The sequence below is a fragment of the Columba livia genome, chromosome 1 (genome assembly GCF_036013475.1).
Source record: "Columba livia isolate bColLiv1 breed racing homer chromosome 1, bColLiv1.pat.W.v2, whole genome shotgun sequence".
NCBI classification, from domain to species: Eukaryota; Metazoa; Chordata; class Aves; order Columbiformes; family Columbidae; genus Columba; species Columba livia.
In genome coordinates this window covers 75,255,587-75,276,117 of record NC_088602.1, presented here as the reverse complement: position 1 = coordinate 75,276,117, position 20,531 = coordinate 75,255,587, and the positions used below count along the sequence as shown (strand labels likewise).

General features: G+C 43.7%; 1 protein-coding gene across 1 annotated transcript in view; it reads right to left on the bottom strand.

Annotated features, from left to right (window-relative positions):
* GAP43 (growth associated protein 43) overlaps positions 1–19,979 on the bottom strand; it is a 63,626-nt gene extending 43,647 nt beyond the window's left edge. Inside the window, exon 1 of the mRNA XM_065063077.1 lies at positions 19,608–19,979. Coding sequence (XP_064919149.1) covers positions 19,608–19,637 — 30 coding nt within the window. The 5' untranslated portion in view covers positions 19,638–19,979. The remainder of the gene's footprint in view (positions 1–19,607) is intronic.
* Between the last annotated feature and the right edge of the window lie 552 nt (positions 19,980–20,531).

The following is a 20,531-nucleotide window of genomic DNA, read 5'->3' as shown; positions in this document are numbered from 1 at the left end:
ACTAGATGATCTTTGGAGGTCCCTTCCAATGCATGAGGATTTATGATTATGACAACCATTATGTTTTCTACATCCTTGGACTATATCTCCCTTGTGGTGTCGGGAAAGGAAGCAATAAATCAAGCAACAGGACTCAAGACAATGGGAGTGTGCTGAACACAAGAAAGGGCAGGAGCGGCATACGGGTTTACAGAGGAAAAACAATTCAGATACTATAGGAACCAGCTTGCTTTCTCCTAGCACGATCTAAAATATAGAGCCATTTCTTGGTAGAAAGACATAATTCCCACTTCTTCAGAAGTCACAGAACAAGGCTGATTCTTGCCAGACCAATCTATTGACCCATTAACAACAACAAGTCCTTATAAGACACATCACTGGAGTTAAGCAAACCATAGGTCTTCTCAAATGAAGCAAAGATTACGGTATGCATATGTCTACATTATGTGGCCGCGTTATGTCATCACTCTACTTTTCAGATAAACTGGTCTTTCAGCCATGAAAATAGACACAAAATCATGCAAATTCCATTATAGTGAATGATTACCTATCTAAAATTTTAGGCCAAGAATGCAACCTATGTTTTTTTCTTTCCAGTTACTCTTTCTTTGTCCTCCTTCCCAGTCAGAGAGAAAATCATATAAAACTATCACAACCTGCATGTCGTAAACACATACACATATATATATAAACACAGAGTGAGTAATTAGCAAAAAATCCACTGCCTGAAGTCAGTTTGCATAACCAATTCACTAAATCCTGCTGAAATGAAATCAGAAATGAAGCCTAGATACGGAATATTTTCAAACAGGTTCAACAAGAGTCATTTGATCCCTTCAAGAAAGAATGAGTTACAAATGCACGTACGCTTTCTGTACTCTTCCAAACCAGTCACTAACTTGAGGTTTTGGGATCTGCCTAATCCTTGGTAATATCTGAGAGTACTCAGTGTAGAATTGGAGCACCTATTGGAGCTTTCAGGTAACTAACATTTTTATCTCAGTGCAAAGCAGAGCAAAGAGTTTCCACCTGTATTTTGCTTTGGTTGTAGAAGCAATTATTTTGAAGCCTGAAGAAAATATAACACATCTCCCCAAGATGCCTGCTTTCCAGGTTGTACTCTCACAGCACTTTACAAACAGTCATGAATGATTAACATTTTAGTGTACATTCCTATGCTCTAGCTCTAGCGTGTCAACATAAACTTGATTGAAAGAAGAATTAAAGGTTTTAAAGAACGAATGGTGAGATCTTGACAAACGCGTGCTTGCCTTAATCCTATTGAAACCAGTGAGAATTAGGCACCCAGGCTCTTTGAAAATCCTGCTAGGCTCCTGCCTATATAAATCTTATTTGTTAGGACAGTTCTGTAAATTACCTGATACCACCATGCCACTGTTTGGAACTAGGCTTGTAAATATCTGCTGAAAGATTGCAAAGTAAAACAAAGGAGCTTAAAGAAGACTTAAAGCGTTAGCAGGAAATCTGGATATTTGAAGCTTAGGAAACTCAGGGGTATAAAAGGATTACACTAAAATCTTGGTCCTATTTTTTTGCCGTTGGAAGTTGGAAAGTTAAAATGCAAGAGACAGAGGCTTGGCAAAGGAGAACAGAGGATCTTGGAGTTAGTGCAGCCCACAGACGGGTGTCCTATAGCACTGCCCTACCTTTGCTGCTGAATTCCTCTGTTATCCTGGCCCACACTTTTCACAGGGTGATTCCTAGTGGCATGTTCTGCATCTCTGAGTAGCTGGCTTCAGACACTTTGAGTCTGATTTGGAGCAGTGCTGAGCACTCAGAGCTGCAGATGACAGTAATGGGAGATGTTTTCAGATATGTGCAATTGAAACTAGAAACTGCTAGTAAAAGTCGGGTCCTCTGTTTTCCAAATTCAATACATAGAATTAGGGGGTCCTGCTAAACAAAATCTCCCTTTGTGCCTCAGTTGTCCAACTGCAAAAATGAAGTAAAAATACTCAGTTGTTTCACGTGGGTGCTGTAAAGATTTACTAAGTAATGTTAGAGATGTGCTCAGAATCACAAGACAGACGAGGAGAAAATTAGCATTTTTTTTTTCAGAGCAGACTTTGAATAGTATTTATTGAGCAAAGCTGTGGGGTCACACGCTGACTTATTATGAGAGAACAAAATATTGACTAACTGCTCATTAAGTGAGCACTGTCTATTCAGTGACCTGAATGTGGTAGGAATCCCCGGAAACAAAAATATGATGTGTTCCTGTTATTAGAAGTGTACTGAAATACATTCACAAGAGGAGACCATGGTGAGGTTGCACAGGCTGCATTTCCGATAATGGCTAATTTTTTAATACTTGACTTAACAGCCTTAATAACTTTCTTCTAACATAGCTTCTCTGTTGTCTTTTTCACACATATACTAGCTCATGTGGCAGCTGAAGACTAAATCTATTTCCACTCCTAGTAATGTGGGATAATACAACTTGTACTCAGATTAAACTTTCTAAAATGCAACTAACTAAAATCATGGGAACTCAAAACTCTTGGCCTCAGGAGCATCTTAAAAAAAAAAAAAAACAAAATAAAGCTTCCGATGTCCAAGAGGTGTCAAACCCCTACCCAGTACTTTAGGTAAGGTGAGGGATTTTTCAACAAGTATCTCCCAGGCAGAAAACAGCAATAGGTCCCTGGGGGTCCCAGCACCCAGCATGGGAAGGGGTGAAGCTGGGTGCTCAGTTGAGTCCCAAAGCTTGTAGGGAGCTGTTGATCTCAGAAGCCCCTGAGAGCTTCCTCCCACATGGAGGTACTGATAAAAAAGGTAATCCTAACACCAGCAGTGTGCTGTCAGTAATATGCTGTATTTCCATTGTGGGAGTCTACTTCAATCACTCAGTATCTCGCTGTAGCTTTAAAGCCACAAGTTGGCCATCCTTGAATTAGGTGAGGCAGGATGATCAATGGAAAATGTAACATTTTTCTTAGCAAAAATAAATTAATAGAAAGTCTGATCTGGCAATTTAATGAGTGCACAATTACTGCATCAGGGAAAAGCCCCCCAAAGATTTAATAATTTCATATATACAAAAAGCTACTGAACAGATAATTACTTTGTTCAAAGGATCAGTTATGCCCTTGCCTAGTTTTCAGCAACTCAACGGACAGCCTGCAACATCAGAGCTAGAATAGCAGGGGTGCTGCAGGGCAGAAGCGCAGGGTGTCGATAAAAGTGGAGCAAAGGAATGACAGAAATACAGTTCAGCATTTTCCTGTGCTCTGTATAACTGAGTGCTATTTCACTGCCACTGGCAGCAAACTGACCTCCTGTTTACACCACGGTACTGGAAACTTGTGTTTTTTAAAGATCTGTGCCCATCTCCAATTCTGATTACCTTCTCCAGGCATTTCTGTGCTACTCAAGACTTTTCACAAACAGATTTCCGAGCAGCAGAATTGTTCTGTATGGTACCCCCCTGAGGTACTCAGCATACTCTGTTGTCTGCTGCGCCTGACAGCAGGGCAAGTTTAGAGGCAAGTACCCAGGAGAGAAGTTGCAAAATTACAGGTTGGCGATATCAACATCAATGATACCATACTGTGTGAAGCTGAGATGCGATGAATCATATGTGAAAGATGGAACTGAATGGGGCCGGATATAAGCAAGCAGAGCAACAAGGAGCACATTTTGCTTTCTGTGGGGACAGGTCAGAACCACAGAAGAGAAAGAGAAGAAAGCAAGCCCTGCCAGTGGGGCCACTTAACTGCACTTTGCAAGATGGGAAGGCTGACCTTATCTTGGTAAGGCCCCTTCAGTTCTGCAGTGGGTGCTTACAAGTTGCAGTATTATCTGCTGTGGTCAGTGCATCTCCTTCTATGGGGAGAAGAAGCCAGTTGAGCCGCACAATTGTAAATCTTTCAACAAAAATATCTCCTGACAGAGTCCGATGCCTTTTCTGCTTCTACCTTAATTTCTGTTCTGTGACAGTGTACACTGCTTCTTTGATAAAGCCAGAAGCATGTGTTGCCCCAGGGGTAGGGTGAAACCCCATCTGATTTGGGAGCAGTAGGGACTACAAAACCTGCACTACGTCACAAATACTAACACAAGACTTACATTTCCACTACCTTTTTGGCAAACATGGATCAGTTTAAGCCCAGAGAGACAACCAAACATGTACTTTGCAACATGGCTCTTTCTTCCCTTCACTGACAGTCTCTTCACTTCCATTCTTAACTGGAAGAAGGACAGTGTCCTTCCTCAAGACCTTCGAACAGGACCTTCTCTTCTGGCTACCTACACTGCCTCCATGAGGTATCTCTCTGGATCACTCTGCCTTGAACATCAACCCTGCATCAGTCCTGATGGCCATAGATTTAACTCCAGAGGAGGAGGAGAGTCTCTTAAGCTGTCATAGAGGACAATCTCAGCAGAAGTTTCCCAAAATAAGAGACAGGGTTTCCTCAAAAGGCACAGGCTTCAAGCCATAACCAGTGGTTAGATCTGGTGGGTTTATAGTGTCATGCCATGCTAGCATGTCTCAGGCCAACAGACATGGACAGAACTCTTCTTCCATGCTTTATGGAGTGCCAGTAAATTGCTTTTTTTTTTCCCCCAAGACTTCTGAATTTCTGTACTGGGATTTCTGTATTTTCATTTCAGTCTCTGCTAAGAAAAACTCTCCCTTGAGCACATTATGCTGCTTTGTTCCCTCCTGGGAGAAGTAAACTTTCTTCTGGAGATAATTCATGGACACAGAGGCCTGGGAGGCAACATACCACTTCATCAGCAGCCAGCATAGGTAGCAATGGTGGGAAAAATTCCCACCTATGCCTGGCCAGAAAATTGTGTCCCATCTTATGCACCAGAGATTTGAGTAAGGCAATACAGACACTCATAGTCCCCACAATAACAACAGCCTATTCAGACTAGGGAGAAACCCCAGGCAGGTTCTCATTAATAAAAATGTACAACTGTGTATCACCAATGTTCCTGTCCCTTCCTGGGCTTCCTGTTAAGCCCAGTTTGAAGGCTCTGACCTCTTTCTTAAGCCCATCCTGGTCTGGAGCTTACAGTCCAAACTGCCTGCCTGTCCTGGTGGAAGCACAACCTCTCCACCTGGAGATCCTCCACAGCAGCAAGCAAGAACCTGAACTTCATGATAACAGCAACTAGGTTGGGAGGACATACGACCTGTGATATCATAGACCTGCTTGTTTCCTCAGTTATCCAGGCCAAGCTTTCCTCAGGAGATTCTTCCATGGTCCCACCCCCACAAACACAAATATAAAGCAACTAGCAAATAAAGCAAACAAATTATTTGTATTACTCAAGCTATTTCCTCCAAGTGAGGAGAAGGGAGGGGGAGAGGAACAAAACCATACTTGTTCCGTAATTTATGGATAATTCATGCAAGCCATGTGAATATTAGTTTAAAAGCTATTGGTTGTATACAGAGAAAACAGGCAGAATGACTTCAGCAGATAATTCCACTATCTTCTGTGCCTCAGTTTCCTCACATGCAAAGGGAGTAATAGCAAGAGTGTTCCAGGCTGATTTGTTAATGATCTGAGCTGACAGGCTTCAAAACCAGTGAAAAGTGTAGTACCAGTTTTAGTGATAACACATTTGACCCATTTCAGCCCAATTATTCTGCAACCCATCATTCACAGGCACAGGTACAAAGTAATGTGACTCATATATTACATAAAAAGCCTGTCCTACAAGCATCTTTCTGGGCACATGGTAAAGGCTGAAGCATAAAATGTAAAATGGAGACTACCTCTGAAATCTCATGTTGAATCCCTTGTGCTTGTGATAGTCTTTATCACATCTTTTTATTTATTTTTTTTTTCCTTGCAAGTCTCCCCCAGCACAGCTACTACAAAGAAGAGACAGAGCTCACTGAGTGGGTAGCAATTCAGTATTTTCCCGTTATTCTAATTTGGACATGGCAAAGTGCCTTATTTGCCACACATCATTCAAATGCATCACTGAATGCAGAATACTAATTTCCTCATGGTCTTTTTCTGTGGTGCTATTTTGCCATAATATCTCAGTGCTTTTAATAGATGTTCTCCAAGGGAGGCAGGTGGGGTCGTTATCTCTAACAGCAGTGAAATCAGACACAAAGAGGTTAATGTCAAAATGGCCAGAGCACCCACTAATTTTGGCTCCCTAATTTGCAATGCCTTGAATTAGCATTTCCCCAGCTCTGTGCATGTTGAGAGCAGAACTCCACACAAAACCAGCCCTGCACTTCTGCAAGTCGGACCTCAGGTGTCTCAGACTAAGACCCCAGAAAATGAGAACACACCAATTAGTGGCCACCCATGGAAATACTCATTTCTAGGCTTTTTTTCATATCACATAGGAACTCGTGGCAAAAGGCAGGAAAAAGCCTAATTATTCAGAGCAGTATTCAATTGCCAAAACATGAGACCATTCTTCTGTTTTTGAACAGCCCCCTACCCAATTCAATACTTAACCTTCATCATTGGCAGTAAAGGAAACAGGAGACCTATAGAAAACACCTTTGTTTATGGCAAAACTCATTCAGTCCCTAAGTGTACTCCATTCTGTGCACTGAATGAGACAGGGATCCTAACGAAAAAAGTAGGTACCAGTACTTGATCTTATAATTAAGGACCTCATCATTCTGCCCACACGTGAGATGGATAGGCAACCCTTTTAATTAATTCTCTATATTCTAAGTGTTTGACTTTGAAAACTCAATGTATGCTTAACAAAAGTGTTTAATATCTTATTTTAAAAACGTAAACTAAAAGGAAGAAAATAGGAAGTTTCATCATTTGAAATAATAATGGCATTTTCTTTCCTTATATTGTAAAGGCACAACCGTTGCTTATTAAATGGCTGCAAAACTACACTTTGAAAACTTTATTCCTCTAATCTTAACAGATACAGCCAAATAACAAATTTTTAAAAACACAGCGTCTTTTTGAAGAAGACCCCTACCAAGAAAATTCTTATCCAAACAGGAAAATCTCATCAAAATTTTATATAGTTGAAAAGATTGTCTTTGACTGTTACAATTTATCTCATCCCCCAGAAGCTGGGTAATCCTGACTATATGCAGGGTGCCTAGTTCCCCCTCTTGCGTTGTGTAAAGGCGCTGGAATAAGTAAAGAAAGGATTTCTTCCTGGTGATTGTATGGACTCAGCACGTGATAAAGGAAGATACCACTGGTCAGCTTTAGTTCTTCTATATTCTCATGCAGCAGTAGCTCTTCTGCTGCATGATAATACATCCGGTGAAGGTGAATATTATATCTCAGCATGTTTTAGTCAGTATTCTCAGCAACCACTGCGACACATCATAATGGGAGCAGTGGGGATTAAGCACTGAAGGTGAGTGCTAGTAGGGGTACAACACTCCAGTTGGGAATTTCTGAGTGACTACCATATAAATGCTTTGAGACAATTCATATCAGGCAGGTAGAAGAAGCCACCAGCTGATAAATCCCTTGTAATAACTCTCTCCTGAGAATGATTAAAAGAGAACCTCAGTGTGGAGTTCTAGCAGATGTCTGTGTTCAGAAGACATATGTTGGAGCTAAGTCTAGGAAGAAGGTGAGATGCCTTGCAGAAACCATGGTCTTAAGTCCACTAGAAAATATGGGGAGAACTAGGCATATCAGTATCACGGTATACCAAATAAACACCTTTTGAACCTGCCTGTAGCAAATGCTGCAGACAGAGTGACAACAAAACTGTCTGGGTTTAGGCGTCTTGACCTGGTTATCAGGGAGGCATCTTCAGTTTTGGATCCCAAGCCCTGAACCCCTGCCCATAAAGAAACAACTATAGCTCCTCTCCGACAGCATGCAGTAGATAGGTATTTATCTAGTATCTCATTTAGCTTTCCTAAATGACAGGAGATGTTGATTCAACTCTCTACTTTACCTGAAAAGATCCCAAGCCTTACCTTCCTCCTACAGAAGACTGTTCAGAGTAAGCTGCCCCTAGCTTTTCCTGCTTAAGCACTTAGGCTTTTTAAAAAAAATGGAAGAATAAAATAAGCATGAGGCCAGAGATAGAGAGAGCACAGACGTAAATATAGTTTTATAGCCTACTGGTTAAGCACCCTTCTGCAAGAGGACGGATTGGGTCCAGTTCCTGCTTCAGTGAATATTTGATACTAATAATACAAAATAGTGTTGAGAGAGCACAAGAGATCATTTAGTCTATCCTCTGGCCCAGAAGTACTTCCTACAGCCCTTCAGTGATTGGAGCTGCCATAGTTTTCTCCATCTATTCCAGTGCATCACAATCCTTTTGGCCTCTTCCTAAAGTCTAGTCTGAATCACTCTAACAGGCCATTAAAGACCATTACTCCTTGTTTTATCCATCCTGAACAGGAAGAACAGATTATTTCCATTTTTCTTGCACTTGCAAGACTAGCACCAGCCTTATTCCTTTTAGGTTAAACAACCCTAATTATTTCAGTCTTGCCTTACAAATTGTATTTTTCTTGACCACCAGCAATTCTTACTATCCCAGTCTGCACTTTCTGTCAGTGGACCACACTTTCTTAGAGTGCAGTGCAAGACCAAGGCATGACATTTCAGCTGAGCCTTATTATACATGTGCTCAGCTGAGCTGAAGACTTAGTAGATGTGTCTTACAGCCTGTACTCCCATTTGCACAACCTTGTAAGATGATGTTTTCCTTTTTGATGATAGAATGATGTCCTAGACTAACGTTGGACTTGCGGTCATTTAGAGACCCCATCTTGCCTCCTGGAGGATGCCTGTTGGCTCCCATGGACAGCTGACTGCAATTAATTAATCATTCCCATGGAGAGCACTCGGTATTAGCTCTGATGCTGTTCAAACCAGGTCCTTGGTTTGACAAGTTTGTCTTGAACTCCAGTAATTTCCACTAGCCTGTAGCTCATTCATACCATTTGCAGATTTTAAAACCCACTTCCTCTACACAGTCATCCAGGTTGAAATTAAAATAGTAAGTACAATATATTGAATGAAAACACAAAGCATTAGCAGGCCACACCTCAAGCTTTTGGCAAACCCCTTGGTAGAGTCTTTGTTTCAACAGGAAATTAGTAAGAAATGCTCATGGAGTAGGATTATCTATATCAGTTCTGCATCCCTGCTGTAATGTTTCCCTTTGGATCATGTTTCTTTGCTTCACTTACGATAAAAGCCTGTTAGATAATGTCAAAATCCTTACAAATGACAAGGTATGACAACTACTTCCCCTGTATCCACAAGGCTTGTTACAGAAGAAAGCAAAATTAGTTTGACATGATCTATTCTTGACAGATCTGTGCTGGCTCTTAATAATCTCCTTTATTTTATTATTTCCACTATTTTTTTTTCTAGGAATGAAGATAAACTGAGTAGTCTGTAATTTCTTATCTTCTCATTCTTTTTTATCCTTCTGACACCTCATCCAGCCCTTGTGAGTCTTCAAAGCATTCAAAGCTCATGGTTCAGAGACTGCTTCCATCAGCTGTGCAAATAAGCTAGAATGACTTGAAACAATCATCTTACATCAGTACATCCTGATTTGTTCAGCTTTTCCTAGATTCTCATATTCCTTCTTTGTGGCTCCTATTAATTATTTTAGCCATCAGCTTGCAGGGGACCATGTTAATGGAGACATGCAAATTGGGCATAAAATGCTTTGGCCTTATTGACAATGTATTATGTAAAGCCTTAACCAAAGGTCTTCCTTTCCATCCACAAGTATCATAAACACTAAGGTAGAGAGTCAGGATGATATTCTTCCACCCTCTCATTCTGGCCCAATTAATATTTTATTTGTGCAAAATAGATCAGCTTCTTCAGGAAACACTGGTCCCAGTATATTCTGCAGTCTAACAGCACATTCTCCTGGGAGATGGGGTACGGATGTGTTCAGACAGAGATCATATATTCACCACATCTCTGGGTAAATACTTAAACCAAAGTGTTTCTGGATAAAAGGAAGGTAGTACATTCCCTTCCTCCTGAATGCATTCTGTGTGGACACTTGACCTGTGTGCTCTGACAACTTACCCATTTTGGCTGTGCAAGGAAAACAATTGGAAAAATACTTCATTTGTAGATCCCATGGTAGCTTAGCTGTTAAGTAAGTATTAGAGCTGATTATTGCTTATAAAACTAAGGATCATCTAGGCATGCCAGTAAGCAGCCTTTAAATGTTTAGAGGACTTTACAGGTGTAAGTGTAATTATCTTAGGACTTTAGGCACCTCCGCAGTTAGAAAGGAAGGAAGCTCTAAAGTTCTACAGCCTATGACAGACACCTCTAAGAAGGCAGTTCAACTTAAAACAATCTCTTCTGTCTCATTTTGGAAGAATGGTAAAATACTGTGACACATTTCAGACTCCTCTTGTCAGCCACTCCCTAATTAAAAAGTAATGAAATTCTTCAAGATAAGGCACTGTCTTATGGCATCTCCTCCTGAATCTCCTCTCGAATCATATGACTCAAAATAAGACAACAAGGAACCTAGGGAAAAATTAATTGATTTTTAAAGAAAGACTTGCTGAAAGTTCCTATAAGCCATTAGGGATAGTTTTTTCACTAGTTTGTCAATTCTTTTGTCTTCCACAGAGTCTTGTACACTGGCATCAAAATGGAGGGTTCTTTTTGCTCCATGTCTAGTTTTACCATATAAGAGGGAGCTTCCGGTATTGATTCACATATTAACTTAGCTAAGTATCCTCTAGAAGCTATTCAACTTCTGTTTACTTCATGGAGGTTCCAGTTAGCTTCAGTTCTTCATTTACTTTGGGGGGAGATCTTTTTTTTTCTTGCTCCATACATCCCTTCCTTAGGATGTAATCTCTTCTAGTTGGTATTCTGACTAGAATTTAGAATACAAGGCAAAAGCCATTTGCTAGATCCTGTTCTTTAGGTGGGACTGGTTGCATCCTTCTCACACTTTTGATTGCAATTTTAACAATCAACATTAAACATCAATTTTCTGTTGCGGGTCTTTGTCCTCAAAACTCTATATAGGGCTTGAAGTTCCTCTGGGTCTTCCACTGGAAATGCAAAGGGCAGGAAGGGTTAAAACCACTGTTTTTCATCTTTGATCAGGCAAGGTCTCCATTCCAATAAATTCTAACTCAGCCTTTGCAAGGTGCTAGACTGACTACTCCAACATAACAAGATAAGAATGAAAATCTTGACCCTAAGAAAGGTGACCCCAGTTGGGAGGAATCATGGAATCATTTGGGTTGTAAGGGGCCTTTCAAATGTCATCTAGTCCAATCCCCCTGCAATGTGCAGGGACATCTTCAAGTAGATCAGGCTGCTCAGAACCCCATCCAGCCTGGCCTGGAATGTCTCCAGGAATGGGGCATGTGCCATCTCTCTGGGCAACCTGTGCCAGTGTTTCACCACCCTCATTGTAAAAAATTTCTTCCTCACGTCCAGCTTGAATCTCCCCTCCTTTAGTTTAAAACCATTACCTCTTGTCCTACCACAACAGGCCCTGCTAAAAAGTCTGTCCCCATCTTTCTCATAGGCCCCTTTGAAGTATTGAGAGGCTACAATAAGGTCTCTCCGGAGCCTTCTCTTCTCCAGGCTGAAGAACACCAACTCTCTCAGCCTGTCCTCACAGCAAAGCTGTTCCAGCCATCTGATCATTTTTATGGCCTCTTCTGGCCCCTCTCCAACAGGTCCATGTCTTTCCTGTACTGAGGGTTCCAGAGCTGGATGCAGCACTCCAGGTGGGGTCTCACCAGAATGGAGTAGAGGAGGAGAATCACCCATTTCAGTGTAACTCTCCAATCTACAGTGAAGTGTCTCTGCTGAGGATAAACTTTTGGTCCAGCTTCTAAAAGCCCCTTTGCTTCAATTCCTCATTGTTCCAGTTCCCTATTGTTCCAATTCCCTGTTGTTCCAATGCCACCTCCCAGAGGCATCAGGTGCTTCTCAGGCACAGTCAAGCAGGTGATGCTCTCCTTGCATTTTCTCAGTGGGTTACTTCCAGCACTGGACTTCACTCTTACATGAAACTAAATGGCTGCAAATTTTACTGCCAGCAAATCAGCAAGTGATACTTGTTTCTTTATGTCTTTCCTTCCAAACCTAGATGTTTTTTGTTATTTATAAATCCACCACCAAATACCTTACTCCTAAAGCTGTGGGCAGACAGAAGGAATGATACAGGATGAACAATGGTCAGTTCAAAACCACTGCGGTTTACATCATGCTGGTTTCAATTTGAGCTGCAACAAATGACTGTCCTTGTGTGCAAAAAAGCAAAGCATGCTACCATGCCACCCAAGCTATGAGTACTTAACATTGCAGATTTATAAGATCGTTTGATACTATTAATAAAATAAATGGATTAGACTCTATTCAATAGTCTGATGAACTGGATGCCAATTGATAATAGTCTTAAAAATTATAAGAGTAATCGAAGCTGTAAATTATTCTGGTGATGACCAATTATTAGAAATCATCCCAATTCATAAAAAGCCTGAAGTTCCTGAGACCACAGTTTCACTCCTAGGCAATTATAAGAAAAGTGGAAACAAATTAACTTCAGAGCTATGTTCAGATCCAAACACACTGCCCTGTACCCCTAAATCTTAGGGGCATTCAAACCAAGTGAGTAGGACTTTTTCAAAGACTTTAGCTTTACTAATTACTAGCCCTTACAGAAAGGTGTCTCCAACAGAGAGAATGTTTAAATATTGTAAGATGTCACAGCTTTCTATAAATAGAGATATACTGTGATTATGGCTGGAATTAATTCAAGAAACTTCAGAAATAAGATGAGTAATGAATGGGACTGACATTTATTGGTTATAATTTAAAAGAATTTAAGTACATCCTGGCTTCCCTTTTGAGGCACCAAAGCCAAATGAACCTGGTGGGAGGAAGGCAGGCTCAGGACATCTCTCTTGGGCCAAAAAGACAGCTGGAGCACAGCCTGCCACCCAGCAGGAGTATTAACAGCCAAGGGACAAGCCCAGAAGAAGAATGAACCCCCAAGAAAGCAGAGATGGTGACACTAGTTTGTACTGTACGCATTGCTCTGATGGCAGTCATACCCCTCCCCAGCTGCCTGCTGGGGGCGGGCAACTTTTTACCTATGCTGACAGCAACACGACAGGTGAAGATGCAGCACTTTGCTGTCTCTGTCCATAGGTGCTCATTTGCAGTCGCTGTGACAGCTGCACCAGTGGAGAAGAACTGGGAAAGCTGCGAAAGCAACTGGAAGCACAAAGGAAGAACCCACATAGTTTTCCCTCCCACCAGCTTCCCTTCTGACACCAGTGCCAGGCAGGGTGAAGCAAATAAGACCCCGGTGGTAGCGGCTGATGCTGCCAGCAGGAGTCCCCAAGAAGCACAGTCTAATGGAGGGCTGGTACCCAGCTGGAGAAGAGAAGCAGCAGCAGGAGGACTGCATGGTCAAGAGAGCAGGAGGAAGACGAGTGGCAGAACAGATGGGGAGAGGAGACAAAATGAATAACAGGCGGAGACAGCGTGATCAGTGTAACTCCAAAAGCATGAGTTCCTTTTGTTATATTAAAAACAAGTCACTGTTTTCATTACACTATTCCTCCACCCCGTACACTTGTAGGTTGCTACAGGCTGGATCATTATAGTGGTAGGGGAGCAGCTAGCACACTGGTGAATAGCAGGGAGAAAACTAAGTTGTAGCGCTACTCTCAGACTCTGACCCATAGGAATAAAGCCTGGGTCTGGGATGAAAATCAATGGTTTGTGTTAAAGGAAAGCAAGTGGCTAATAAACATTCCAGCACTGCAGGAGTGACTGAGGACAGCTAAAGTAATGCTTTGCCTCTCTAAAGTACCTCTCACCTGAGAGCTACTGAATCCTTTTTTTCCTACACACTAGTTATTTTGTTTCCAAATTAAAAAGGCATCTTGCAGAGACTGCCATGACAGGCAGAGAAACTGTGCTTAGATCAATTCAGAAAGCAGGTTAATAGCACTGCTAGGAAGAGAAACCAGCTCTCCTGAAACAAATTCCTATGTACTAACTACTGGCCTGTGGTGCTTGAAACCTTGAAAAGCCATGGAGTTTTACATACACACTCAGCAGGTGATAGAGAGAGCCCTAAGGAAATATAAACACCTTCTCCACTTGATGCCATCAGAGCTCTGAGGTTACATGTCACCTCCCGCTGTGCTCAGGAGGATCTTGGAATTATAGATGAAATTAATGTGGATGGATTTCAGACTTCGACTTTGGACTTCAGGTTTTGAAAGATCTTTCACCCAGATACCTGCTCTGGTATTCCCACAGCAAGGCATTCTGATATTTCCACCAGCAAGGCACATGCACCTTCCACTGAGCCTTTCTGGATGGCAAATCTCCCCTTACCAGCCCAGCATCCCCCTGTGTAAAGTTACTGGACTATGGTTGTTGCCTTATAGCTGGTCACTGCACCTTCAAAACTCAGATGCAGCTGGGTATGGACTGCTGCTAAATCTATTCCTGAGACTTGTCAGACTCACAACACACAGGGGAATCACATAGTGACTTCCAAAGGCCATCCACAAAGAGATCTGCCATCAAAAGGTTTCCCATCTCCAGGTGCCTTTAGCCTGGAACTGTCACCAGAGCTACCATTCATTCTCAAATCCAAATAAAGCCCTCCATGTGTAGGGAGGAAGCCAAAGCAACAGAAGAGATGCAAGTCATTGATGTGCAGGAGGAGGGGACAACGGGAGAGTTGTACAGAAAGAAGGACGCATGGGCCAGCAACGCATGGACTGAGCAAGCAGTAGTCAGTGATGCACCACCAGTCTACTGGAAGCATGCAGAGGTCCTGTATTATACTTGGTGCTTTTGCTTCATACTACCTCAGCCAAAAACAGAGGCAATCTTCAGGCTATGCCAGCTGTTTTACCTGTTGATACACCAGTCTCTCAGCATATACATACCTGCTTGGTAGAGACTAGGCTGTTCCTACTCATGCCCCACATCCTCTGCACATGGAGCAGATGAGAGTCATTGAGGGGAGCACATGCCCCACATCACAAGGCCAGTGGATGGAAGCAAGTATGCACATCCTTGATTTATGTCTTGCAAGACTATCAGCCTGCTTTCATCTTGCAACGGACAAATGGGCCAGTTCACCTTCCCACTAGCACAAGAAGGCCTTGCAACTTGTCCACTGCCAGCAGCAGGGAATTCCTGTTCTCTGGGAAATGAGGAGGGAGAAGTATAATGTCTGTGGAGGGTGGCTACTAGATTCTGGGATGGTGTCACACAATCCATGACAGTTGGCTTGAAATAGAGCAGACTTGAGGTGAAACCTCTTTGCACTTTCTCCTTCCAGTCAGTCAAAGCCACATGACTGGCAAAGGGGTCCCTCTCATCCCTCAGCCCCAAGCGATGCCCACCCTCTCAGCATGGCATGGGCAGATGCTGGAGCTACAGCCCATTTTCTTATCCTCAGGCAGGGAGCAGCTTTGAGATCATTTGGTCACCCTCCACATTAGGCCAGGACAAGCCCTCAGAAAATATATGTCATTTCCTCAGGTTGCACACATGTACCCAGACTGGCACAGACAGATAGAAGATTCAACACAACCCTCTCAGGGGGGATGCCTCTACGTACCAGTGGGTACTGCCCGACTGTTTTTTTTGCTGGGACTATCATTCAGGCGCAAGTGGCAATAGGCAATTTGGATCAACAGACTGGTTTCTTTCCCTCTAAGCATTACCACTCTTCTTCTCCCCCTGGAAACTCTGCCTGCAATTAGTTCCCTAGGAGGGGGCTTGTCTGTGCCATTAAGAACAGTTACATTACGTGATCTAGGAGAAATCAATGTCTCTAATAGTCAGCAAAGGCAGTGGAGAAGGACAGGGTGATGGGAGGGGTGCTTCTCTGGAGACACTCTTGTCAGGAGAAATCCCAAGGGTATCGCCGCAGGAAGAGAAGTAGTAAGGACCTGGAGTAATTAAACTCAGCCATTGTTTACGGGAAGAAGCACAGAAACTACACGGTGTCTCTCAGAAAGGCAGAGGCTAGCCTCTCCCCAGGTGCAGATGAAATGCCTCTGCCCTGAAGTCAATGGTCTGTGGTGATTTACATCATGCTGGCAAGCAGAGGGAGGAGGGGCATGGATGGACGGACACCCTTCCTTTAAAATACCTCTTTTCCTTTCTCCAGGTTGGTGTTTAAGGGTAAGACAGTGCCCTGCAAGTTTTGAAGAATCTGGATTGTGCAGCATAATTAAGTTATTCTAAATGAGGTCCAAGACATTTTAATATCATGAGGTTAAAAAACCTTAACTCTGTGTGCATCTTCCTCTCTCTCTTTTTCTCCATTTCCTCCTTCCTGCACACCTCTGCAGTTCCTGGAATGACAAGACACCTCACCAGCTGGCTGTAATTGCTAGAACAGTTCCCTAACGTTTTCTGCTTCTCCAATTGCATTAAGCTGCATCTTCAGAGGTACAACCCTGTTTATTCATGCTGCTCGTGTGGAAGGGGAAAGAAATGCAGACTGGCTCTTCCCCCCTCCCTTCTTTGATTTGATGGGTGTGGCAGGCTTAAACCTTTGCAGCCGCTGGCTCTCCAGCACAGGGGCGAGGAGGAGAGGACGGAATGGGAGGGAAGCCGTCAGATATGGCTGGTGATGAATGAGACTCATCTCACCCACAAGTGGGAAACCTGCTTGCGGGTTATTGTTTAATCACTCATGCAATCCAATACTGAGCAGATACCCCCATAATGTCCATCTGTTCTAGTATGCGGTACATGCAACACTTGCATTTCTAGCCACCTATCTAACTATCCAGCCCTGTGTACTACCGACTTCATCTCTTGCTGGCAGTAAAGGTTGAGTTCAATTTTTCAGAAATTGCTTGACCCAGCCTTTCGGTTATGCCACCTTTTAGCAGAATGTTTTATGGGCACAGATTCAGTGCTGCAATCAGCTGTAGGCAGAAATGACAACACCAAGCTATCTACATCTCTCATGGGTGGGCACAGTCAGTCAGATACTTCACTCTTCACATTGGCATCGCATTCAAAAGGAAGAATAATCTGCAAGGTACCAGTGTGTGAACATATTTGTCTTTGAGGGGTGGGAGGACAGACACATACTGGCACACCTAGACACATATGTGAAGAGATTTCTTCCACGCCCAAGCCTGTAATTTCAACATTTTGCTCTTTAGCTGCCAGAAAGGCGAGACACCAGGGGCTTCCCCTGAAAAATAATTTGAGGACAGCTGTCTTTATTTTGGGAAGGAAACTCTTGCCTGCACTTAAGAACACATTCCATCTTCTTCTCCCTCAGAAAGGTCTGGGTGGGGACGGAGGAAGAGCAAAAGCTGAAAAACGACATCTTTTTCTTCTCCAAATTAAAGCTTCCTCTGGTGTATCACCAGCTTTGCTGAGCACACAGCTATATTGCCATTTTAGCAATGGTGGTGTGTATTCAGGTATAGAAGCAGGAGTTGGGCTCTGAGCCCAGGAACATCCACCAAATATGCACGGGTAGTCACATTCAGGTTGTATGGCTGCAAAAGGATCAGAAAGCATGTGCGAACGAGTGCATGTGTGCTTGTGCATATATGTGTAGTACAGATGCGAGCGACCAGAGAGCGGAGATGTGTGCTGCACAGGCACACGCAAAGGGGTGTGTACCATGCGGTGGATTAATGTACAGAGTGGGAAGAGAGGACTATGTGCGATCAAGACACCTGCATGCCATGCATTTCTAAATATGTCAGAATACAAAATGACAGGAGTAAACCCATAGAGATGTAAAGAACAGATGCATCGGAATATTATTCAGGAGCTTTAATGCCCAAGCTGTGATGGTATGGGCAAAATTATCTTCTTCCCCTAACAAGTCTCTTCTGACTCCAAAGAATCCCAGAGCTACCTACTTTATTTTAAAATTCGCTGTGCACCTTCGCCCACTGCTCTGTCACGCTGCCTCTCTGTCTGCCTTCCTTCTCCTCCTCTGCTCTTTTTATCCCATATTTGCCAGCTGAACGTGCTCTGTTGGCTGGCTGCAACATGTCCCCCCCCCAGCCACCACCACCTCCCTCCAGATTTTAGTGAACGTATCATTAATTGCAAAGCATTTGAAAAAACCTGCATGGGAAAAAACACTGGATGACGCAGGGTCTCTTTCTATCCTGTTCACCTGCCCCTCCCCATTATTCTACAAAATTGCGCCTTCATTTTATAGCACACACATCTCCATTCAGAAACACATTTTAACCTGGATTTTCTTTCAACACTGTGCAGTTCTACAGTAACCGGGCTTATTCACATTAGTGTGTTAGGCTATTGCTCCAGAATACTGCAGTGCTATATTGTAAGAGATATATAAATATATGCATATATAAAGAAAGTAACCAGTATGGTGCCATACCTAAGATTGAGTTGAATTATGCGCTTCAGAACGAGGACCAAAGCTCCTTGTTGCTACCTACAAATCCATAATTCAGAGAAGTTTCCAAAATGCTTTACAAAGATATCTGGGGCCAGTCACTGCCTCAAAGTTCCAACTGCATAAATCCAGCATCCTCCCAAGGAAGTCCAAGAGGTTCAGCCAAAATAGGCTCTCTTGATCAGGAGCACATTTGGGCTTTCACACAAAATAAAAAGGGGAAGGGAGAGGGAGGCATGATCTAACTAGTGGGTTTTTTTTTTCAATTTCATTATCATTTTAGACATTAAAAATTTGGCACTGAAAACTAGCCACCACCCAAACCTTCTCATCACCCCAGTTCCCTTATAGGAAAAGACAGGTGGTACCAGTAAAGAGAATGAACTGGTTTCCAACAGGTTCACACTGTAAGCTTCTCTTATCCCACCCGAGTTCGGAGCTGACAGAGGCGTGGTCCTCTGTCTCTTTACCAGCTGGTGCACAGTTGTCTAACTGGTTGTACTATGAAGGGTATTGCAAAGAGGGTGATTCTCCTCCTCCCCTGCTTAATGCTTTTATTATTATTTAATTGCATTTTTCACTATAGCGTAGGTTGAAAAAAAGCTTCAGGTTGCTCCTGCTCAGATTGTTGTAACACAAAAAAATGAATGCACCTGTCCTCCGAGCCACCTCAGAGCACATGGACATAAAGCATTTCCCATTCATTGGAGCCAGGAGCAATAGAGAGTGTTCTGACCAGGGATCAAGGCTCATTGGGCATCCTTTCTTTTTTTGGCATAAGATGAAGAATTGCTTCCTTTATCTCCAAGGTAGAGCCAGATCTCACCACGTTTCCTGCTAGCCGCACCACCCCCCCACCCCCCATCCACACCCTCAGAACCACAGACACAAAATCCTAGGCAAGACATCTGCCCACTATTAAAAAATAATAAGAATAGAGGGGAGATTCTTGTAGCTCCCAAAATGTGGATGTAGGCCACCCCCCTTCCCCACATCACCAGCCCCAGAAAGGCAAAACAGTCGAGTGGCAGGGTGTGAAAAGACCCTTCAGTCACAACATGCTGAAGAATCGCGAAAGAGACGTCTGCTGAAAACAGCTGAAATTTCCTCCCCCCTACCCCAGCCCCTACCCCAGCCCCTCACACACTCAGCCAGACACGCACCCCACGGACACCCAGCAACCTGGGGGATCTCTTAACAGGAAGAAATATATGTATAAAAATCTTCAGCTCTACCTGTTTTGTTCTTCTCATACAGCACAGCATGATCGTATTGTCCCCTTCCTTCCTTCTTCTTCCTTCCTTCTCCTCTCTCCTTTTCCTCTTCTCTCTCTTATCTCTCCCCCCCACCCTCTCCACTCCCTCCCTCCCTCCCTCTCTCTCTCTCCCTCTCTCTCCCTCGCTCTCTCGCACACTGCTCACACACACACGCACACACACACGCACACACCAGGGCAGTTAGCAGCAACTGGAAGGTCCACAGCTACTGCTCATCACACATGCACACGCTGCCTCTCCCTGCCTCCCTCCCTTACCCTTCCCAGAATTGTTCACCAGCTCTCCCCGACTCGTCACCTCCCCACCCCACCCCCACCCCAGCAGCCACCCCCCCAAGTCCCTTGCCAGCCTCATGAATAATTAAAATCTTCAATCTGGACCCAATTACCCAACGACTTTCCCACTGCACGGAGGCGACAGGGGAGCGGGGACACTGCAGACTGCGGAGGGGGTGGCAAGGGTGGGGTGGGGTGTGTCTGGGAGGCACCGGCCGAGGAGGGGAGCCCCCAGCCCCACTCCCACCCGAGCAGACGAAAACCCCAGCACCCGGCCATGGCCAGGAGTGCGATTTACGGGTGAAGAAAGCGTGGGGTGGGGTGGGCACGGAGGGGAGAAGAGGGGAGCGGGGGTATTGCTGTGGCAGGCGGTATATGCCATGTACAGGTGACGTACCGTAGGTGGGAGCTGCGAGCTGCATGGGAATCTGAAAATATAGTAAAATGGCTGTTAAAAATCCCCCTCCCCCCCACCAGCACACTCGCAAACATATATGTACGTGCTGCCTTCTTCATATATGCAGGCGTAAACCCTGCATGGTGACATCCTGCAGCACTGAATGGGACAACTTTCTCCCTCATTTCCTCAGTCCATCCTACAGACCTT